This window comes from Culex quinquefasciatus, chromosome 3, assembly GCF_015732765.1.
Source record: "Culex quinquefasciatus strain JHB chromosome 3, VPISU_Cqui_1.0_pri_paternal, whole genome shotgun sequence".
NCBI classification, from domain to species: Eukaryota; Metazoa; Arthropoda; class Insecta; order Diptera; family Culicidae; genus Culex; species Culex quinquefasciatus.
The window spans coordinates 3,309,434-3,333,525 of NC_051863.1; the positions used below are offsets into that span (position 1 = coordinate 3,309,434).

Below are 24,092 nucleotides of genomic sequence, written 5' to 3' on the forward strand. Positions count from 1 at the left end.
ATTCATTTTGGCATAGACTCAATATTCAAAGATTGTCAGTTCCCCTACTCAAGATTGTTTCGGAATCGGTTAAGGATGTTGACTCGTTGGTTGATGTTTGTAGAAAGAGGGCGAACAGACGTTCGTTTGGTTTGTTTGCATTCTTTTTCATAGATGCATTGCTGGTCACGTAGGCAGAGCTGCCAACGTATGATATTCTTGACAGATGTCAATTGACAGGATGGAACACCTACCGCATCGTACGAGTTGTTCTGGTTTCTCGGTGGCAAGCAAACGTGATCTGATGAAATGATCTTAAATTTGTTTATCTTTAAACTCTTACAAAACCTTGTTGAAATTCTGACGATTAAACAATTTTTCAGACAATATTCGAAACCTTCCAGCAACTCGTCGACATCGTCCGTCCACAATTTGACAGTTTCTCAAACACATGAAAAAAAAAAACACAACGCCTACTTGGTCAGCACCAAGCGTCTGATTCGCACTGTTGGAAAAAGGTTCCTTTATTTCGATTTTTCTTTTGCATGAACAACTACACAAAGTCTGTTTTCACTTCTTTTCTGTGTGTGGTGGTGGTGGTGTGTGATGCACACATGAGTGAGTTTGTTTTGCTTTTCCTGTGTTTAATACACACTCTGTTTTTTTTTTTTAATTGTTTAGTATATATCTCTGTCGAGTTTGGTTCCCTCATAGGGCCAACAGTTGCCGCTTTGACGTTGGTCAGTAGTGAGAATATCAGAAATGGTTGGAAAATAAGGTTATAAGATTATTAAAAGCAATCACGAGAATGCGATAGAAAAGTTATATTAACACGAAACTTATTAAAATACATACGGAAAGCCTAACGAAGGGAATTATCGGTTAGTATCACTTCAAAAGAAGAAGAAATGAAAGTGTTTTTGATGGAATCTTTTTGCTTAAACATTACCTTAAAAATGCCTTCTTGATGACGCTTTTAACTTGACTCGCTTGCCTTTGCTAGCTTTGTTATTAAAATTATTAGTATTAAACAATCGCACTTTTTTTTTCTTTTTATTAGAAGGGATGAGATGTTGACGTGTTATTCAAATGCTATTTTTTTACGAGACTTAAAGACTTCTTTAACAAGTCGTGAGTGCGTGCGTGTCTCTCTGTTCGGTTTCCACTTAGTGTGTATGTGTTTCTTTTAAGTCTTCGATTATTTAGTGTTTCATTTTAGGAAACATTTTTGGGCGTTTGGTTCTGCTCCAGCCTTCTCTGCATAGTTTTTCACTTTTTTCAACGTTAAAAATTCACACGCGCAAACAAAATACAAACCAATGACCAGTTGCTCAATCCGCCTTCCGGGTTCTGCGTTTTCGCACGTCCGGACTGCCGGCGGATTCCTTCTTCTTGGTCACCTCTTCCTCTTCTTCCGCTTCCTCCTTCTTGGTCGATTTTTCCGGCTCCGCATCCTCCTTCTTCCGCTCGCTCTCCGGAACCTCCTCCGAGTCCGATCCCGAATACTTTTCCCCGTCGGAAGTCTCGTCCGCTTCCTCTTCCTCGTCCTGAACGCCGCCGGTTTCCTCCCGGTTTTCGTCCTCGTCCTCCAGCTCGTCACCCTTCAGATCCTCGGTTTCCTTCTCGTTGTTCAGGCTGCGCTTGTGCTCGGAGAAACTCTTGCGCTGCGCAGACTTGGGCGGGAACATAAAGTCGATCACGCAAACCAGAATCAGACCGAGGATCGCGCCAAGCAGGATGGTCCCGACGGCAAACAGGGCGTACGATCCCCACGGCGGCAGTCCGTACTCCTTGGACAGCATCACGTTCACTTCCTGAAGAGTCAAACAGAAACCGTCCATCAACACCCAGACTCCCCTCCGAACCCTCCTCCACAAAACCTCACCTTGAAGCGGGCTTTACTTACTTTCAAAAAGTTGGACAGCTTGAAGAACTGCGACACCAGCGACATCTGCAGCGAGTCGGGTTTGCTCCAGGCGGAAACCGGCTCCAGCGCTTGCCACTTCTTCTCCTCGATGAAGGTCATGAGCGTGTTGAGATCGCGCGAACCCTTGTACTGGCGGAACTCGCCGTTCAGCACGTGGAAGATCGTGGGCAGGGCGGTGACGAAGAAGCGTCCGCTCAGGCCCGGCGACGTAGTCACGTCCACCTTGGCGATCTTGATGCTCAGGTCGTCCGACCACGTCGACAGGTCGTCCCAGATCGGGGCCAGGTTCTTACAGGCGGGGCACCACGGGGCGTAACTGGAAGAAAGCGTTAATGTTTCCAATATTTAACATTTTTTCTTCTTCTTATAATTTCAGGATGCATCGTCAACGTCATTGGTTTTTTCGTGAAAGGTAAGTGATAATAATAACTAAAATGATCTAGTTTTGAAGAAATAATCAAGGAATGTGTTAGTATTAATCAGTGATAATATAATGAAAAATGTAACAAATTTTTGATCACATATGATTAAGGCTCAGAAGATTTGTTGTGCAATTTTAAAAAAATATTCGATACAATAATATTGAAAATCCAGAATTGCCTCATAAAACCTAGAAATTCGGTAAAAGGCCAAACATAAAAAGGACGGTTTTTAGGCTTTGCTCAGAATGAAGTAAAACAGAGAGAAATGCCATAAAGCCATGCGGCATAAACTTTGCAAAACATTTGTAACGTCCTTATACAAATATTCACAAATTAAAAAAAAGATGGCGCAGAAATATTAACATTTATGATTTCAAAAACATTAAGATTCAAAAATTATAAAAAAAACTAAAATAAAAGCAATTTAAATTTAATAATTCTAGAAAACTTTTTCAATACAATCATTGCGCCATGGGTTTCCTATGTACATAGGACCTTATGAAAAAGTAAGCGAGAATTCTTGAAATTCAAAATAAATTTAGAAATTCCAAGTTCACGATAATGCGCTGGCAGTGGGAACGCGCGGTCTAGTTTTGTTCATGTTTTTATTGTTTCTTTTGTGCCGTAGTTTGGGTGCATAAGGCGAGTGAATATAATAAATAGGTGGAGGGAATTCATCATCAAATAAAGTGAAAAAATAAAATAAAATTCTTAAAATTTCAAACTCGAAATTATATTTAAATTTGCAAAAACACAAAATTTCAAAATCCTAAATTTAAAATAAAAATAATTTTACTGAGGAATGGATTGAAAATAAAAAAAAATAGAGAATACTAAATCCAGAGTTTTTTTTAAGGTCCTATAACCTATTGTGTTTTATATGTTTATAGAACCTATTCAGAAAAAAAAACTCTGGAAATACTTTTCGTACTTGATTATTTAAAGTACTTGCCAAAATTTTACTTCAGATAATCGAAACAAGATTTTCATTTTTCTCAAAATATAGGTCTTCAACATACAACCACTGCACTGACGAACTGACGTGCCACCCCATACATATTTTTGAGAAAAATCTGACTGCAAATTCGCCAGCGAACACCAACTCCATCTACCTTCAGGTTCGCTGAACTAATTCTCTCTCCCACACGTGTTTTCGATATTGTGACTATGCTTCAATTTGTAATCTGCGTTGTTTCGAAAAAGTATGCGCTCAGAACGACTTTGGAGCGCGCTGTTCGTTTCGGCGAAAGCGTTTGTCAGTTTATGCTGAATTCAACAATATATTGTATGTAAACATTGGCGCGAAGCGAGAGAAGAGAGCTAGTGAAGAGAGGGAAGAGAGAAAAATCGGTTGACAGATTGTTCGCTAGAAGCAAAAACGCCAAACAAGAAGAAGACAACTGCGGTCAAAAGTGGTTGGCTCGTGGCACGTCAGTTCGTCAGTGATACAACACAATCGATTTTTTAAAATTATATTTTGGGGTCACAAACAGATTAGACATTTTTTTAACCTTGGACCATTTCCTAAAAAATGGAACCAAAAAAAGTCTTTTGGTCTTATAGTTGGAAATTTAAGAGTAAAAGAATAAAAAGTTTATTAGAAAATCGTCAAAAAGAGGGCAGTTTCAAAGAAAGGGGGATGGTCCAATCGGCACTAAACTTGAGATTACTGTCAACTATCGAGAGGTGAACGTTCCTTCCAAATTTGGTCCAAATCGGTGAAGGTTGAGTCCAAAAGTGTTCCCAGTTGACCTGGAATGACCCATATACAAAAACTTATGATTTTAATTGCCTATTTTGGCACAGCGAATGCATAAGAAAAGTTTCAAACCAGATAAAAAAATTCAAAATCAAAGATTTTGATTTTTTTAAAGATCCATGGTCAAAATGGCGGTGATGAAATCTAGAGTAAATGTTCAAAACAACATATAAGTACAGATAGGACCTTCTAAAATTTTTATCGAGATAACTTGAAAAAAAAAAAAATTAATTTAATCCGAAATTAAAAATCAAGCTTATCTAAAATGGATTATCGTGTTTTTACTGTATAGTGAAAATTCTAACCTTCCTTGAAATTCTCCGAACTCCACTATTTAAACTACTTACTTGACAATATTTTGAGAGAAACCTTCTTGCCCACTTCCCAATAAGCTACTTATTACTCAAATTTAGATGAAAGTGCTTTTTATAAGCTTTAATTGAACGTTCTGATACGTTAAGTCAGGGTGGCCACCAGATTTTGATTTTCAATTTCCCGCTTTTTTCCCGGTTTTCTCCCGGGACCAGAAGGAATTTTCCGGAATGTTTTTAAACCAAATTACAATGTTTTTTAGGCTAACGGTAATATCATCATACTTTTTGAACGCATACATTTGGTTCAAAGTTTGAATTCCTCAAGAAAGCTTTCAAATCTTGAGTAAAAAGTAAGTAAGTTGTAAACGAAGCCGTTTTTATCTGTTATCAATCAAACCTCTAATTTTCAAATTATTGGGTTTTTTCATCAAAAGTCGTTTTTATTTTTTTAAATAAGAAAAATTATAATAAGAATTTATGAATTTTGTAAAATAGATTTACAAAAATACGTTGCTATCAACATTGATGTAAATGCTCGTTAATTTTCTTTGAAAAAAGGTTTTGTGAATTCAAAAAGAACAATTCTTCCAAGAATTATCAATTTCTGTGATTTTTTTTTGCTAAAATTATGTGAGTACTTTCTTTTTAACCAAAAAAGTCTTTTTGCATCATTAGTCTAAACAAAAATGTATACACTTTGGCAGCAGCGCAGGAAAAGTGCCATACAAATGTAAAAAATCGATACCTTGAAACTTTCTTTTTAGAATAATTTTAATAAAAAATACTTTCTAAAAAACCCAAAACACATAATGGTAAAAACAATTAAAAAATTATCGTGCTGTGAGTTTTTCAACAACACATAAGGCGGGTACACATTTTATTTAAAGTTTTTGTTGCCCCGAAAAATCAGGGGACAAAAAAATATTATTTTTTTTCATAAAGCATCAAAATTTTAATGGAAATTTAAGTGCAATCAGCTGAAATCAATTTAAAATGCATTCCCTTGCGTCTAGAATAATTTTTAAGCATGTTTGGGTTGATTTTTTTTTCAGATTTAAACAAACTACACATACTTTTTTGAAGTTGTAGCTATTTTCAATTAAAAAATAATTCTATTTTATCTCTAAAAAATCAAATGGTTGAGAAAATTCTTTACAGCATTCTTTTTTGAACATTTTTGATCCATTCTTTTGTTGCTGAGATACAGGCCAAGAAAAATGTTTTAAAAGAGTGTGTTTTGTGTGACAATTTGAAGGAAAAGTCTTGATCTTTAAATTTAGAGAGATATTTACTGTAATGTTGTTTTCGTACCATGATATCCATATTTTCCACTTACAAAAAAATCCTAATTTTAATTTTATGCAAAACTAATTTTTAGCAAAGATGGGGTAAATATCCGCCATTACGGGGTTTGTCTTCCGGACCCCCTGAGACCGCTCGTGGTACCCCCAGGGGTACATGTACCCCAGGTTGAGAACCGCTGGTAGAGCAAACATTTTGCTTTATTAAAAAAAACAAATTCGTCTGATAAAAGTATCATAGGATACAACAAAAAAAAAAAAAAAAAAAAAAAAATCCATAGCCAAGAAGCATGAGTCTATCACATAAATTCAAACATAGATTTCGCGAATTCTTCATTTAGAATAACAGGAATAATATTCTTATTGAGAAAAGAACATATTGAATACATTAAAGAGTCTTTTGTCAAATTTTAACGAAACTTAAAATATTTTCCCGGTTTGTCGGTCGAATTCCCGAGTTTTTCCCGGTTTTCTCCCGGTGGATAAAAATTCCGGTTTTTTCCCGGTTTTCCCGGTTTTTTCCCGAGGTGGCCACCCTGCGTTAAGTGCTGAGTGCTCGGTGGAATAACATGCTATTTTTTATAATCTGATCTGAAGTTCGGCGAAAAACTCTCTACGAAAAATATACACATTTTATTGTTTCAAATATTTTTACTGAAAACGAATCGCACAGTTGGGTGTGTAATGTTTTGTCAAATTTAAATCTGTAACATGATGCACATTGTATGTTAACAGCCTGAATTATAAAGCCAATCAAGAGCAATTTAATAATACATTACAAAATATTTAAATTTCAGTTATGATATTTGTAAAATATGTCTAGGATGTTCCAAACTCTAGAACAATTCAAGACAAAGATTAAAGTGACGTGTCCCAAGCAAAACATTACCATCAGTACAATTTTATACAAGGTGCGTTCAATTAGTAGCACATATTAGTCATAGTAGGCACTCCTCCCTTCTAAAAAGGTAAACAATCAGCTGTGATTGTGTCATCAGCCGCTATTTAGAGTCAAATCAATAAAATTTCCCATGCTTCACATCTATAATAATGCCCATCGTCAGTAATTTTGCTTATTTACTCTCATCGACCAGTGCCTGCCAGGCTAACCTCATTCAGCAAATGACCTTGGTTCTTTCTTCCACCGGGTCGCAACAGCAGCCATCGTGGCAATTATATATTCCATTCTATTCTGGTTCAGCCAAAAAACAAAAAGAAAAATTCAAAACTCACAACTCGACCAGCCACTCCTCCGTCAGCATCCGGTCCCAGTTGGCCTCGTCCAGTTCGATGACTTGTGATTTGGCCGCCGAAGCCGGCCCGATCAAAGCAAGCAAGCAGCAGCAGGCCGCCAGCGTCATCGCGGCCCACGTCGCCGCTTTGTTCCGTTGCATCGTAGTGGCCGTGTCCGGTAACTGCCCAAGCCCAAGCCGCTTCGAAACTTCCAGGTGCACAAAACGTGGAAAAAAGAGGCGATTTTTCCTCCCTGCTTCGACTGGGTTGAAATTTTCACTCTTCTTGTTTTTTACTCCGCTTCTTTCCTTCTGGAGAATAAAGTCACTTTTGGGGCGATGAGATGTCAAAAAATTTACACCAACAAAAAAGCGATTTTTTTGCGCTTTGCCCGACTGCTGGCTTCGCGAACAGTGAATGGCGTCGTTTTGTTTTTGTTCCAACTTCTGCCTCTGCCACTCTGATGATGTGTTGCTGCGATGACGGTTGGAAGGTGCTGCCAGGTGGATTTGTCAACGGACAACCAGGTCGATGTTGAGCTGTGAACGACAATTTGCCGACCGACAACAGCCTGATGTGGTTTTATATTTCTCACAGGCTTCAGATTGTCCCCCTTTGATTCACAAAAGGTTTCGGTTTCCATTCGTTTCTTTTGGAATGAGCTGACGAGGGGTATTTTCGCGAGTTTATTTTAGGAAAACTGTTGCCAGAAATCTGTTTGAAAGTTACCCGGACAAAACGGTACAGTGGAATTGGGTACTAAAGCCCTATGTCAATTTTTATGTACAACGGTAAAAAACACGATTAAAAACCATTTCTGATCATTTTTTTTTTCATTTTAATGCAAATTTTTTTTTTTGACAAGACAGCATTTTTTCGATGGATCAACTATGGTCCCCTTGGAACGAGCTGTCAAGTAGGAGCTTTTCTGTCAAGAAGGACCGCGAGGTTAATTTTTCGAAATTGATTTAAAAATCCATTTTAAACTCTTTGTGGTCGTACAAAGGGTCATTTTACTCAGAAAAATAAGCTTTATCGCTGTAAACAATAATATCAGCAATCTAAGCTTCATTTTAGGACCCAATTGATTGTAAAAACAATGAATTTACAATGTTTTTTGTTGTTAATATATTATTTACTGTTAAATCATTGTAACACCCTCTGGGATAATCAAAACTGATGGTTTAACAGTAGATTTTATTGTAACAACATATTGTAATGTAAAAACGATGTCATGAAGGGTTATTTAATCTTAAGTTTTCTATATTTTGACTTAATTATAATGTTTTTTTTTACCGAATTTGGATTTCTTGAGTACGGAACACCCCGAACTTTGTGATAAAGCAAATAATTTCTCGAGTTACGCATTTTAATTTGATTTTTGACTTATTATTTGATTTCTTACAAAGCTTAAAGAAAAAAAATTAACAGCTGTTTGACAGTTTATTATCAACGTCTTTTACAAAAGGTCGGACTGTGTAAAAACGGAAATGTCAAGATGAAGTCGGACCTTACGGAATATTGCACTTGTTAATGGTAACATCCGCAACACGCATATTCTGAATTGCTCCTTTTAGAGTTTTAGCAATTTTATTATTATCATAAAAAAAAACAATCATTGTTTATCAAACTCTAATATACAGCTTCAAGAAATTATGCTCTTATTTAAAAAAATACATGCGTGTCATTATTTTAAACAAAAAGTTTCAAAATCACATGATTAAAGTTGACAGTTTATGTTTTTTCGTGCTTGACAAAATTTAGAGTGTACCCATGAAAAAAGAGGTGTGTGTGTGTGTAGAGTGCAACCAACAAAAATCAAACCGTCAGTCTCCATCATCGTGGTCGGTCGCCATTTGCTGCAGAATTTTTTTTCGTCGTTAAAATGGGCCGAACGAAGAAAGGTAACTTAGCAAATTAGTTTTAGATTCAATGTTACACATCTAATAAACAATATTTATTATTTATCTTTCCAGAAAACACAAAAAAAGTGAAGACTACGGCCAAAAGTGCTCAACAAACGCGTTCCCGAAAGGCGGGGGCGGAGCCCCAAGGTGAAAATTTTGAAACCAAACCTAACCTAAAAGTGTTCCTCAGACTGATGTTCTTTTTTTTTTATTTTAACAGAACGTCAGAAAAAACAGCAAAGTGCGGCCAAAACGGTGGACGATTCTGCGCTTAAACTGAAGGTTAGAGAGAGATGAATTTAAAATTAAAATAAATTTAATTTATGTTTTTTTTTCAGCTGGACGAAAAGCTTCAGAAATCCGGAATAAGCCTGAGCCAGAATGGTTTGGAAATGGTGTCCATACCAAGTGGCGCGTTTATCGAAAAATCCCCAAGGACCCTCTGAATTTGAGTGTGACGGCCGTGCCGGATGCTGCCACCAAGAACGGTAGCTTGTCTCTAATGACCAGTGACGAAGAAGACGACAGTCAGGAGGGGGACGGCGATTACGATGACGGATCGACATCAAAAGAGAGTTTGACACTTTTATAATAAACATTGATCTTTTTCCAGGAGACCTTGCATAAGTTCTCGAAGTTACACGTTCCCACCGAAGTCGCCAAACAATCTGCGGCCATGGAAGAAGATCCGTTCCCGATGCCCATCAAAGCTGAGAAAACCCCACCTCGAGCTACACCACAACCGGAGAACGACGCGCTGACCTACAGTATGTAAAAAAAGTATTTACACCCCTTGGGCACTATGCACATTTTGTGATGAAACATGTAAAAAAATTAAAGTTTGACAGGAACCTAGTACTACGTTTTGTTCAGAAACTCATGCCAAACATTTTTCTACAAAAAGCTCATGAAAAGATGATTTCTATAAAAAGTTATATAACAAATACTATTACGAAAATAAAAAAGGTGCAAAAAAAGTTTGTACACCTTTCGAAAAATTCACATAAATAATGTTATTTGTTGACAAATCACCATAAATCCAGTCTCCCAACTACAAATAGGCATCCTTGACTGATTAAAAAAATTATTTGGATTGAATATAAAGTTTACTAACTACGTGGTATAAAAGTTTATATAACTCTGGAAATTCTATATACAACTTATCTAAACTTAATTTTGCAAACTTTTATTTCAACTAAATGTCAATATATTACCATATAATTGCAAAATAAACATTTTGGAGTGGGTATAACACCGTTTTGGGGGTATTTGTATCGATAGGATAGATTTTTCGTTGGAATTTCGTACCAACCCGGAATTACGTCGTCGGAAAATCCGCCGGCATCTGAACCGGTCCACAATTCACAAGTCAACCTATGTGGCATCAGAAAGGGCATAAAATTTCCGATCTTTTGATACCCATACATCCAGGTTTTCTATAAAACCCACGTTTTTAAATACCTAAGCAAAAACATTGTTATGGTTTCGTTTGAGCAACCTGCCAAAAATGTATGGAATTTCGTAATTTTTGGTCTCGTGGATCAAACTTACTTTTTGCCCAGGTATTTAAAAACGTAGGTTTTAAAGAAAACCTAGATGTATGGGTATCAAAAGATCGGAAATTTTATGCCCTTTCCGATTCCACATAGGTTGACTTGTGAATCGTGGACCGGTTCGGATGCCGGCGGATTTTCCTACGACGTAATTCCGGGTAGGTACGAAATTCCAACGAAAAATCTATTCTATCGATACAAATACCCCCAAAACGGTGTTATACCCACTCCAAAATGTTTATTTTGCAATTCTATGGTAATATATTGACATTTATGTGAATTAAAAGTTTGCAAAATTAAGTTTATATAGGTTTTATATAGAATTTCCAGAGTTATGTAAACTTTTATACTAAGTAGTTAGTAAACTTTATATTCAATCCAAATTATTTTTTTAATCAGTCAAGGATGCCTATTTGGAGTTGGAAGACTGGATTTATGGTGATTTGTCAACAAATAACATTATTTATGTGAATTTTTCGAAAGGTGTACAAACTTTTTTTGCACCTTTTTTATTTTCGTAATAGTATTTGTTATATAACTTTTTATAGAAATCATATTTTCATGAGCGTTTTGTAGCAAAATGTTTGGCATGAGTTTCTGAACAAAACGTAGTACTAGGTTCCTGTCAAACTTTAAATTTTTTACATGTTTCATCACAAAATGTGCATAGTGCCCAAGGGGTGTAAATACTTTTTTTACATACTGTACGTTAACATGTGGAAGAACAAGTTCCTTCATCAGCTTGAGCAGACCAAGGAGCTTTCTAACAGTCTGCTCAAAGAAAAAGCGAAATCATCCAGGCTGAATCAGCTGGTTATCACGCAGATGGCGATGATCCGGGAATTGCGCCTCGGAAAGGAAACAAGCGTAAATATTTTTTAAATTAACTTTATTTATACATGATTTTTTGAGTTTGAATAAAATTTCTTTTTCGAAAAAAAACTCAACGCCCAGTGGTTGGTCACTTTTTCGTTTGACAATTTTTAGTGTGATTTGACAAATTCTAACTAAAAAGCAACGAATTGTCACTTTTATAAAGGACTCACACTTATGAGCATGAGCATGAGCATGAGCATGGTTGACTGCCAATGAGCTGCTACTCCGTTATTGACGGATCAGCTGAAGTTACACAATGAACCAACAGATGATTAGTGGGAGCTAATCATCCTCACTGTATAACCCCTGAAGATCTCTGCTTCAAGTCAATACCGGCGCCCCCCCAAGGAGATGCAGTTCAACAAAGGTAGGAATGTTAGTCCGATAGTTGAAGTTGCAGACTCATCAGACACAGAGTTTGTCGCTCTATACCTGTTGACACCGCATGAGACCGTTGAATCCACAGCATCTCCTTCAAGCATCACGGGAAGTGGGGGAATTGTGTTAGTAGGGGAAGGATAGGGAAGGTCAGGATTCATCTTGGTAGATGATATGACCAGAAAGTGAAACATAATCGTTGCCTTCCGAGCTACGACGCTATAAGAAGGACTTTTCACATCTTACCGCCGGCGTGCCATCCGAGCAACGATGCTATGGGAAGGACTTTCAAAATTAAATGTTATTGTACTTATCGATTTATTCGGCGACGTGCAATTTTAAATAGATCAGGGAAACATAATCGTTGCCTTCTGAGCTACGACGCTATGAGAAGGACTTATCAATTCCTCAATCGCGATTTTTCACATCTACCGCCGTCGTGCCATCCGAGCAACGATGCTATGGGAAGGACTTTCAAAATTAAATGTTATTGTATTTATCGATTTATTCGGCGACGTGCAATTTTAAATAGATCAGGGAAACATAATCGTTGCCTACCGAGCTACGACGCTATGAGAAGGACTTATCAATTCCTCAATCGCGATTTTTCACTTCTACCGCCGTCCGAGCAACGATGCTATGGGAAGGGCTTCCAAAACTAAATGAAAGTGAATATACACACGACGACGTGAATCCCGTTTTCAATGAAATCCAGAAATCTCCACCACTTTTTCGCGGATTCTCGCGCGCGGCGTCACACACCGATCCCCCCGACGAACACCACACGACTAATGGCCCAACTTCCAAGGCCTCGACGCGAACTTCTTTTCAATGGTTCCAGAATCTTCCACCACTTTCTCGCGGATTCTCGCGCGCGACGTCACACACCGATCCCCCCGACGAACACCACACGACTCTTTATAAAGGACTCACACTTATCATTACTTACTAGAGGTGGGCAAAATCGCTCTTTTTTAGGAGCCCCTCATTTTCGTTCGCTCTTTTTAAAAGAGCCACTCTTTTGTCACTCTATTTGGCTCTTTTTCAAAATATAGATAAAAAAGGATATTTTTTAAGAATGATGTGATTTTTTATGCTATTTCACATTGGAATTATATTAATTATTTAAAAAAAAAATAACTAAAAATGAAAAGATGCAAATTTCTACTTGAACCTTAACGTTTGAATTATTGAATTGCATCCAAACTTAAATCTAGGACTTTGAAGAAATTGCTATTAATTTTAAAATGGCGTTTATTTCTAGGAACATTAAACTTTTTTTCTACATTCTGATTTGATCGATAATGTTTATAAACGCTGAAGTTTATTCGGGCAGGAGGAATTATTTGTTCCTGAATCTCTAAGCTATTTAGTAGATTTTTGATAATAATTTATAAGCTTGTTTATAAGTGGTTTACAAATGGATTTTAAAAAATGGTTCGAAATTTATATTACGTTTTTTTTGTACATTTGTCGCAAACAATTCATGTTTTTTCAAATAATTCACATTTCTCTGGGATGGAAAATTGTGTTATCTGGGGTCAAAATAGTAAAAAATTGTAGTACTTTCGAAAAGAATCAAATTAAAAAAAAATGTTTTAAATTATTTGATCCTTAAAAAAATCGAAATAAAATTAGAAATTACAGCTTCTAAAAGGCTTTTTCATCAGAAATCTAGACATAAACTGCTTAATGAGATGGTTCTGGTTTTGACGAATAAGTTGTTTAACCCTTTCAGGCCTGATATGACCCAAAAATCAACATTTTCTAAAGTAGCCTATAATATTCGTATGGTTCTCAGGATCATTTTCCCATCATTAACTAAAAAAATAGTTTTTTTTAATATTCAGGCCTAAAAGGGTTAAACAGTGAATAATCTGTGAATTTGGTTGAATAAGGAAAATTCCTTAACTTGCAAAACATACAAGAACTTTCCCCAGATGTCCAATTTTCAATGTTTCTTAGCAGAACTTGTACGAAGCACAGTGAAACCCTATTTTAATTACACATTTGAGCTTCACTTTTGTACGAATTTAACGTTTAATTAAAGAATTTGAACCGATTTGTCTCAAATGTGTTTTTATTTTCCCACACTACATTTTTTTTAAACGTTAAATTTTATTCTTATTTAAGATTCACGAAATTTACACTCATTTATCTGATCTCTAAATTAACTAGCGCTTTAGCAGTAAGACTAATCCATACCTTCGTCACAACCAAATCCCATTAATTTGGATTACATCATAGATAATAATTGAATGAAAAGCCAACGTCAAAATTACACATAAGCTGACGATGATGTAAATCGCTGCAGCATCGCCAATTGAACAAAATAATTGAAACGAAAGTAATCATAAAGTAGATCCTATCATAGGTTTGAGAATAAGTTTATAACGTGGAATTCAAGTGAAAGCACACCTTGAACTCAACCACCTGCAGATTGTCTATTGAACTTCATGGTTACTTTCGTTCACAGTCATCGGAGGCCTGCCCAGGTTGTTGTCGTTGTGAGTGAGTCTCATTATTGAGCGCCCCTTTTCGATAACCCTGTAAGTAGGCGGTGAGAAAAAGTCTAACAAGTGAATGTGATTTACGGTCACCCTTTGAATTGCATAACTTTCAAGGGTTGCTTCTCATTCCAAATTCATTCTCTCCATTGTTTGGCACACGATTTTAAAGTTCCGTTATGAATAGGTCTTATCCAGATGGGGGGCTGGTCGGTCAATCGATGATGCCCAAAGTGGATGCTGGGCGAACGTCTTTTGATTAAGTCATACGGCGAGATCGCGTAATTACATGGAAGAGCAAAGTTGAATAATTGATCCCACTTATCACTTCAGGTACAACACAGCAGCCTGGTGGGATCCTGGTGGGTGAATGCTAGAGTAAACGCACGTACATGACTTTTTTGCTAGTTTGAATGAGGAATTGTAATTAGTGTCAAGTGCTGGAGCAAGTGCTTTTGGTCACGTAGTTCAAACGATTGAGAATTTCTATACTGGAATTACGTTCTACGTGAGGGTGGGGTTAATTGAATTACTTAAATTTTACCGAGTGGAAATATCTTTGCTTAACATCTTATCAACAAACGATAACGATGTAAACAAGTGTGTTATCACTTTTGAACGGTTCAAAAATAAATCTCGCTAATCTGCTTGTTTGTGATTAGAATTTCAAATTTTCACTTGTTATCACATAATTCCTTGGCCGTTTTGGGGGACCAAAAATTTACAACCTCCCCCTCAATTAGACTCGGCGGTGGCGATAACCGAGCTTATCAATTGGCCTTACTTTCGGATTTGAATTTTCGGTTTTTACGTTTTCATAAAACAAGAGGAGCTAGAAAGCATCTTCAAAGTTCAAACTCATTGCAGCTTCGCGAGGCTTTTCCTCTCCATTTCCACTCTTCCTTCGATTGCTTCGCAGAGTAATGTGTATGCAAATTGCGGGGGGAAACATCCAAGAAAACACCGGCGAAAGTGTTTGTTTTAATTTTACTTTCACTATCGCGAGCTGGCGAGTTTTGTTTCGCGCGCCGAAATTCCAATTTCAATTTTCGGATAGGTGGGCCCCGTTAGATAAAGTGCTCACGTGCTGGGAAACTGAAAGCTCTTGGCGCTGATGGGTGTCTTGAAGCTGTTTATGGAAAGCAAGAATCGTGAGGTTTGGGTAAATTTCTATCGCAGCAAAGTCTTTTTAAAACAATGTTTTAATTTAAAAAAAAAATAAAAACTAAAAGTTGTAAGAAAGAATATGCCTCGATTGTTGCAAAAACAATTACAATCCAGGGTTCACGTAATAGCTTTCCTAAAAAAAATCTTTTTTTTAATGTCGAAGCAAAACCAAAAAAAAGTCCAGACTCGATTATCCAAAGATGATAATCGAATGACGAACAAAAAAATGGTATTTTTTTATTTTCATTCTTAACACTTCACTCGAGTTCAACGACCCCATTTTTGTTAACTTTGAATGGTTGATTGCCTGTAAAATTAGAAAATGCATTTTTTTTAAATATTTCATGATCGCCATTTTGGCCGCCATCTTGGATTTTAAATTTCTAAATCAAATTTTGCCAAGGCCTTCGGATAATCGAGTCTGAACTATATTTAAAAAAACTGAAAATAATTACGTTCTGCAAAAGCATCTCTTGGTGAGTTTAAATATATTTGTCGGGCCAGTTTTTAAATTACGCTCTTTTAAAGATGTTAGTAACGATTTTTCATGATTTCCTCATAAATGCAACCTTTAAATCTACGTTTAAGTCAACAAAATTCCCAATTTTGTATGTTTTACAAGTTGACACCATTGTCCAAAGTCATTATTTTTTTATTAGTTTACAGAAAATAGCTTAAAAATTTAATAAGTACCCTTTGAATATTTAACCAAGGGTCCTGATTGCTCCAAAAAGACTCAATCACTCGCGAGCACAAATCTAGAGCGACGAAAAACTGCTCCGATGTATTCCTACCGTTTGTCACTTCCAAACCAATCGCTACCGAACACTCTCTCTTTGCTCTCCCTCTCATTCAAATCGGGTAGTACAGCGAATGGTTCGGAGAGACCGATTTTCGTTAAGTCGCTCAATGCTGACTGAGAATACTTTGCGATCGGCTTAGCTTTGATCATTTAAGAAACTGCTTAAAATCAATGATATCAATAATATTTTGCAATTGTGTAGTTTACACAACATCAAAGACACATTTGGCAGCAATTTCCACCATACCAAATTCTAATTGACGGCAAACTGTGGTAGTGCAGGCCAAATGAGCATTGCGCTAGTATTTGTTTGACTCTCTCTTCTCTGAGCACAACTCGGGTTGACGGACGGAGTAGAAAAAGAAATTCACGAAGTATTTGTTTCGCTGAGTGAAGGCGATTGAGCAAGCCGCTGGCAGGGAGCGGGTAGTGTTCGCTCGCGAATAGTTGCCTGCTCCAGTCGACAAAGATTCATTCGGTGATGAGTGAGTGATTTCTGATCTTTGAACTGAAAATCAGGACCCTGGTATTTAACAATAGTTTAGTGGGGATAGTTGATTCTACAAGGATTTTAAACCGATTTATATAAATACCATAATGAAACATTATTTATCTTTCAGATATTTAATTTTTTATAAGATCTGTGGTAATACTTTCAGAATTTAAAATCACGTCTAATATTTCAAAAGGTTTAAATTGAAGAGGGTATAGTTGGTCATAACCGAGTTTTTTTTAATAAAAAGTGAAATTAAAAATGTTTTTTTTTGGTACCGAAGCTTTTTGAAAAATATGGTTTTTGGACAATTTAAAGATTTTGTCATGAACTATTTTTAAATTATTCTTACAAGTAAACTCAATTGTGTAAAGCATTTTTTTTGTGAAATGATCCAATTATAGGCAAATTTTTGCTTCAAAAATGATTAATTTATTTTTTTTGATTTGATGATACATATTTCATAAATGAAAAGCAACCTGAAAACATTATGTTCGAAATAATTAGACAGCATTCTACTATTTTTTTTAACTTTGTTGTTAGGACAATACTTTTATGAGAACTCCGTGCAAAAACCACTTTGTGTATTGTTTACTAACTAGTTTTTTTTTAATGATGATATTTAGAATTTGTTTGTTCTCTTAAATAAATATATTTTAAAAATTAGCAATGTAGTTTAACATTTTAATAGGCTTAAATACTTACTTTTTTGACAAAATTTTGATTAGAAAACTTTCAATGGATGTTTATGGATAAGATAAGAAAACCTATAATTCCAGATCATGTTATGGCCCTAAAAGGCATCATTCCAGATCGCTTGTTTGGCGGTCATGTTTGTTTTTGAAAAACATGCAAATCTTGATCCTGAAAGCATCAATCAAAAAATGATTTTCTACACGTTGTTTTTAGAAGCATTTTTCATATCGTGATTTATTTTTCATTTCACACATTATTTCTGGGCTCTAAATCCAGATCCATCATTGATTCAAAAAAGAGTGTCATTCTACGATTTTATAGCCTTTTGTGTCGACAGATTCAGTTAAAATTGATTAAACTTGAACTTATGGTGCAAAATGCATCTGTTTACTCTCCCCATAGAAAAAAAAATAAGAAAAAAAAAAAAATAATACGAAAAAGGTTTTATCTATTTTGGTTCAATTTGAATCAACGTCCAAATCTCATGTACCAATGAACTGCGCACGAGCTTAGAAACCCCTTTTCGAGACAACTGAGTGAAAGTATTTGCACAAAGCTCAAATTCTAGGTCAACGACAAAACTAAGCCGAAAGCGAGACATGAAAGCAAAGGCTCGCCTGCAAGTGACATCTATGCAGTGCATTTGGATTGACAGGGTGACCTCACAGATAAAACATAATTTGTTTATATGCTTTTAGTCATACATTATTTTCGACTCAACCCATTAAACAGGTTATATGATTTTAATGTTTCTCGAAAAATACCCTCAAGATTTAGCGGGTATTACTCTCTTTTTACTGTATTTTATTTCTACAATGAATGTGTTAACGATTGACAATTTGTGATAGCTTATTAATTTTATTGTCCCTCCTTAAAACATCTCAAAACCGGAATCCAGCAAACTTACAATACAACAACAACAAAAAATCCCTGCACGTTTACCGGCGATCGTCCTTCCGTCGACTTCTTCAGACGACGACGTCGCCGACGCCACCGCCAACTCTGATGAAGACACGACGGCGCTGCGCGCGCTCTTCGTAGAGTCGCAGCGGGCCGACGCCCGAAGCATCGCGTTCAGTTGAATTTCAACCGTCGACCTACTCGGATTAGCGGCGCGCGCGGTTTGTTTTCATTTTTTTGTTCCTTTTGTTTTCGCGCGGCGGCTAGTCGACCTACACCTGGACTAAGTTGTGTTTGTTTGTTTATTTATTTTTTAAACTTAATCTGTGTTAAGTTCTTACGCGTACTGCATTTAGTGTCCGGATTCCAGAAGGGTTTTAATGGATTAGTCACCAAAGTGAAACGTTGAATTAAGTTCAAGTGTTGCAAGCGTGTAATCGAAGAACATCGATCGCTTAATGGTCTTCGGCAAGGTGGAAAAGTGTGACACACCAGCAGGCCTGTGATCGTGCAACAATTTGTGTGCCTCAATCGAAACGAATTGCTTTGAGGGTGGTGGTCAGCAGCGACCGGCAGCCGGAGTATCAGTCCAGCGGGAACCTTTATATGGATTAATATAATCATTATTCACGATGAATAGCAATGAAATCAAGGTAAGTCGAGCTTTCTTCGTATAGGTGTGTGACGACTTCATGATAAATGTCTGGGCGGTTTGAGTTGTACGGATTGCGACCCGGTTACTTAAGCCGAATCCTTGTAAGGGGTGTGGCTTAATTTGGATTTATGAAATTTGGTTCATGGCCGTGGTTTACTCAAAATAGTTTGGAAAATTCTTTAGCATCAATCATTAGATTTGAAAAGGTGTTAAATCACTCATTTAGGGTGTATTCAAAATTAGGGTCAAAATTAAGGTTTTTCATTCTTGAAAATATTTTTACCGGAAATCTCGTCCAATTTCCCATAAGTTTGTCTTTAACCACATTTCAGTTGAATGTATGGGCTTACAGATATAAGCTAATTACATTGCTCATAACTGAAAACATAATATTTTTTCAGTGTAGTATAGTAACCTGGATAGTAAATTAGCTTATCTGTAAGCAAATACATCCAATTGAAATGTGGTCAAAGACAAACTTATGGAAAATTGGACGAGATTTCCGGTAAAAATATTTTCGAGAATGAAAAATCAAGTCTGTCATATTTCTATATTGCCAAAAACCATAAAAAAACCTATTTTTTCAACATTTTGCCTTCCTCACTGAGGTAAGGCTATAATCCTGCTCTAAAAATGAACTTCGTATAAAAACGTCGTAGACCCACCTTCATGTATACATATCGACTCAGAATCGAAAACTGAACAAATGTCTGTGTGTATGTGTGTGTGTATGTGTGTGTGTATGTATGTATGTGACCAACAAACTAGCTCATGTTTCTCGGCACTGGCTGAACCGATTTGACCCGAACTTGTTGCATTAGACTTGGTTTAGGGTCCCATAGATCGAGTTTTATACAGATTGAAGTTTCGATAAGTAGTTCAAAAGTTATGTATAAAAATGTGTTTTCACATATATTTGGATCTCACTTAACTGTATGTAAACTATGTCCGGGTCTATCATCCGACCCATCGTTGGTTAGGTTATCAAAAGACCTTTCCAACGAGTCTAAAACATTGAAGATCTGGCAACCCTGTCTCGAGATATGGCCACTTAAGTGATATTTATGTACTTTTTTGAAGCCGGATCTCACTTAAATGTATGTAAACTATGTCCGGATCCTCCATCCGACCCATTGTTGGTTAGGTTATTAAAAGACCTTTCCAACGAGTCTAAAACATTGAAGATCTGGCAGCCCTGTCTCGAGATATGGCCACATAAGTGATATTGATGTACTTTTTTGAAGCCGGATCTCACTTAAATGTATGTAAACTATGTCCGGATCCTCTATCCGACCTATTGCTGGTTAGGTTATCAAAAGACCTTTCCAACGAGTCTTAATTATTGAAGATCTGGCAACCCTGTCTCGAGATATGGCCACTTATGTGATATTGATGTACTTTTTTGAAGCCGGATCTCACTTAAATGTATGTAAACTATGTCCGGATCCACCATCCGACCTATTGTTGGTTAACTTATCAAAAGAACTTTCCAATGAGTCCAAAACATTGAAGATCTGGCAACCCTGTTTCGAGATATGGCCACTTAAGTGATATTGATGTACTTTTTTGAAGCCGGATCTCACTTAAATGTATGTAAACTATGTCCGGATCCTCCATCCGACCCATTGTTGGTTAGGTTATTAAAAGACCTTTCCAACGAGTCTAAAACATTGAAGATCTGGCAGCCCTGTCTCGAGATATGGCCACTTATGTGATATTGATGTACTTTTTTGAAGCCGGATCTCACTTAAATGTATGTAAACTATGTCCGGATCCTCTATCCGACCTATTGCTGGTTAGGTTATCAAAAAACCTTTCCAACGAGTCTAAAACATTGAAGATCTGGCAACCCTGTCTCGAGATATGGCCCCTTAAGTGATATTGATGTACTTTTTTGAAACCGGATCTCACTTAAATGTATGACACATTCTCCGGCAATGTACACCTTAGGATGAAATTTTGAAAAGCGTTTATGAGCCATTTGGATATTTTTCCTCGATTCTAGACTACTTGAAGCTTCAAAAATCATGGTTTTCATTAATTTATCATTTGAACATCATTATGTACAGGTTGGTTAAGTTATGCATCAATTCGTAATAAAATTACCGTTTTAAAACATTTTTCTAAAAACTCCTGGTTTTCAGCAAAATAAAATCCAAAAATTATTCTTTTGATTGCATTTTGTAGGTTTTTAAATGTACTAAACGGAAATGTCATGGATTTGCAGTTTATCTTAAGTAAAGTATTTTTTCAAACTAGTGTAAGTTTACCATTATATTGCGTTGCAACGTCACGAAAAAGGGACAGTTGTTTATGCCAACAGAAAACTAAACATTCAATCATTTTGATATTTCGGATGCTCTTTGTACTTGGAAAGAGCTTTCAAATGCAACCTAGAGCGACTAAATTGGTTGTCTAGATCCAAAGTTACAACAGGTTTAAGTTTGCGTTGCAACGTCACGAAATTTTAAATCATATTGGCCACATAGTAAAAAAGGTGTATGCGTAGTTGGTTGTTGAAGAATACTAAATATTATAGGAATACTAAATATTATATATTTTTTATATAATGTTTCCGAGCATATTTACAAAAGAATTGTACATGGGTCATTCACAAATTCCGTCACTTAAGTTTGTATGCAACTCGAAAAAAGTAGTATTTTATGAAACTTGTTGAACAAATCAAAATATACCGATGTTCACAAGGGGGAAAAAATCTAAAACTTTCAAAAAGTAATCACGTGGTTACTGAATGGCCCCTTTATGATTTACTGATTTACGTGAGGGTTTATTCTAATACAACGCAACGATTTTTTTATCCCACACCCTTAAGTAGGCCAAATTACAGTGAAATTCACTTAACAATGAAAATCACGTGATTGGATTGTTTTTTTTTACAGACTTTTGTCACTTTGTTGTTGGACGAACCCTTACCTAAATAAGTTGTATGCAACGTTTAGTTGTTCGCAATTAAAAATGTTTTGTTGCGCAGGTAAATAGTTTTATTATTTCCTCAAATTTACACAAAAGTCAACAAAATAAGTTACGTTGTTTGCAGATCACCCCTTAGGGGCCATCAACAAACGTTATGGGCCCTTTATTTATAAATTTCAGCCCTCCTGAAAACTTGAAGCTCCTTACCTCCCTTCTTAAACTTCCACGTGTTTTGTTAATTGCCCAAAACCATTAAAATGTTAAGGGAGCGTTCTTGCATTACGTAACAATACGTTTATATTTTTAGGCCCCCTCCAGCCCCTGGTAATCTATTTCCGATACATTTTTTTGTATAAATGCTCGACCCCCCCCCCCCCCCTTGATATTACGCCATTACGTAATGCATGGACGTACCATTACATAGATAGAGGAGGGAGAGGGGGGGGGGGAGCGGTGTGTCCTTCGTGGAATAAATACAAAAAAAATGAAAACCCTTTGGAAAACTTCGTAAATCGTACTGCTACTGTGAAAGCGGTATAAGGGGAGGGGGTCTAACATGGGCGGGCCAAGCAATTCACATGTCCTTGTACTGTCTATTAATGTCTTATAATAAAATCTTAACCTCCAGTTGTTCAAAGTAACAAAAACTATGATTTATTTTGAAACTAAAATTTCGTGACGTTGCAACGCAACGAAAAACCCTGTTTTCAAAAACAGAGCGTTGCAACGTCACGAAATGTAAGTCGTCTTTAAAAATCGAGGTTTAATTTTTTCGAAAAACTAATGATTGCATTCGATTTGTTGGCCAATTTTACACTAAAAATGGAAGGAGAACTCCAAATTTGCCGTTTAACAAAGCAGAGTTAGTGGCGAAACATGAATTGGGTCCGGATTGAGAAAAAGTCACGCGTTGCAACGTCACGCTAAATATTCCCCTCTCAAAAATAGAATATTCGCTTAAAATAATGTTTCAATATTGTTTTTTATAGGAAATTTAATGTACTTTCCGAATCTGTAATAACATATATACCTTTTCAATGTATTTTTTGAGTTACAGCCGAAATACTGAAAAAAGAAAAGTCAAAGCGTTGCAACGTCACGGCGGAATGTGTCGTATGTAAACTATGTCCGGATCCACCATCCGACCTATTGTTGGTTAACTTATCAAAAGAACTTTTCAATGAGTCCAAAACATTGAAGATCTGGCAACCCTGTCTCGTGATATGGCCACTTAAGTGATATTGATGTACTTTTTTGAAGCCGGATCTCACTTAAATGTATGTAAACTATGTCCGGATCCTCCATCCGACCCATTGTTGGTTAGGTTATTAAAAGACCTTTCCAACGAGTCTAAAACATTGAAGATCTGGCAGCCCTGTCTCGAGATATGGCCACTTATGTGATATTGATGTACTTTTTTGAAGCCGGATCTCACTTAAATGTATGTAAACTATGTCCGGATCCTCCATCCAACCTATTGCTGGTTAGGTTATCAAAAGACCTTTCCAACGAGTCTAAAACATTGAAGATCTGGCAACCCTGTCTCGAGATATGGCCCCTTAAGTGATATTGATGTACTTTTTTGAAACCGGATCTCACTTAAATGTATGTAAACTATGTACGGATTCACTATCCGACCCATTGTTGGTTAGGTTATCAAAAGACCTTTCCAACGAGTGCAAAACATTGAAGATCTGGCAACTTTGTCTCGAGAAGTGGCCACTTAAGTGATATCGATGTACTTTTTGGAAGCCGGATCTAAAAAATTGATGAAACTTGTGTACAGCCATTGTTGTGAGGAAGGCTCCAACCACATAGGTGGATTAAGTTAGTTTTTATTTTTAAAACCGCTGTAACTTCACAAGGATTGGACTTAGGACAATGGTCAATATGGAGGCTTTTATGTAAAATTGTCTGGAGAATTGACTCTCGTGTTCGGTTTTTGAAAATTTTGACGTTTAGAGCACTTTTGAAAAAAACAGTTTCAGTAAATGATTTTTGTATTTTTTTAAGTGAGTTGCTCCATCCTGCATTTTTCGTGAGTCTTTTTATAACATCTTAGGCTATTTTCACAAAAATTTTGAACGAAAAAAAATTGTGGGCTCACCTTTAAATTTGACTTTTAAACTTAAAAATCAAAAAGTCTCATAAAAGTGGAGTGCTTTTTTCTTTCAGTGTATTTTTTTTTTCGGAAGGCCCGTCAAATTTCCTACAAGTTTGTCTTTGACATCATTTTGATACGATGCAACGGCTTCAAGATACAGCAATATTTAAATTACGAAATACAAA

The 24,092-nt window shown here is 36.4% G+C and overlaps 2 protein-coding genes across 3 annotated transcripts in view; one reads left to right on the forward strand and one right to left on the reverse strand.

Annotated features, from left to right (window-relative positions):
• Positions 1 to 478: 478 nt before the first annotated feature.
• Positions 479 to 7,393, reverse strand: LOC6038987 (thioredoxin-related transmembrane protein 1). Of its 2 annotated transcripts, none has more exons than XM_038263524.1 (3): positions 6,936 to 7,393; positions 1,865 to 2,222; positions 479 to 1,793 (listed from the first exon to the last, which is right to left on the reverse strand). In XM_038263524.1, the coding sequence occupies exons 1-3, from the start codon at positions 7,094 to 7,096 to the stop codon at positions 1,311 to 1,313; spliced, it is 1,002 nt and encodes a 333-aa protein (XP_038119452.1). In that variant the 5' UTR covers positions 7,097 to 7,393; the 3' UTR covers positions 479 to 1,310. The 2 variants fall into 2 exon arrangements, with proteins under 2 accessions (XP_038119452.1, XP_038119453.1); XM_038263525.1 differs by having other exon boundaries at positions 1,886 to 2,222; positions 6,936 to 7,390.
• Positions 7,394 to 18,436: 11,043 nt separating this feature from the next.
• Positions 18,437 to 24,092, forward strand: part of LOC6038985 (long-chain fatty acid transport protein 4) — a 45,660-nt gene continuing 40,004 nt past the window's right edge. Inside the window, exon 1 of the mRNA XM_038262549.1 lies at positions 18,437 to 18,867. Coding sequence (XP_038118477.1) covers positions 18,847 to 18,867 — 21 coding nt within the window. The 5' untranslated portion in view covers positions 18,437 to 18,846. The remainder of the gene's footprint in view (positions 18,868 to 24,092) is intronic.

Bases quoted from the DNA above. Each gene is read 5' to 3' on its own strand.
- LOC6038987 (XM_038263524.1), bottom strand. From the start codon at position 7,096: ATGCAACGGAACAAAGCGGCGACGTGGGCCGCGATGACGCTGGCGGCC. The intron at 2,223-6,935 runs GTGAGTTTTGAA...GCTTTCTTCCAG, and splicing joins GAGGAGTGGCTGGTCGAGTT to TTACGCCCCGTGGTGCCCCG. The intron at 1,794-1,864 runs GTGAGGTTTTGT...TTGACTCTTCAG, and splicing joins TAAGTAAAGCCCGCTTCAAG to GAAGTGAACGTGATGCTGTC.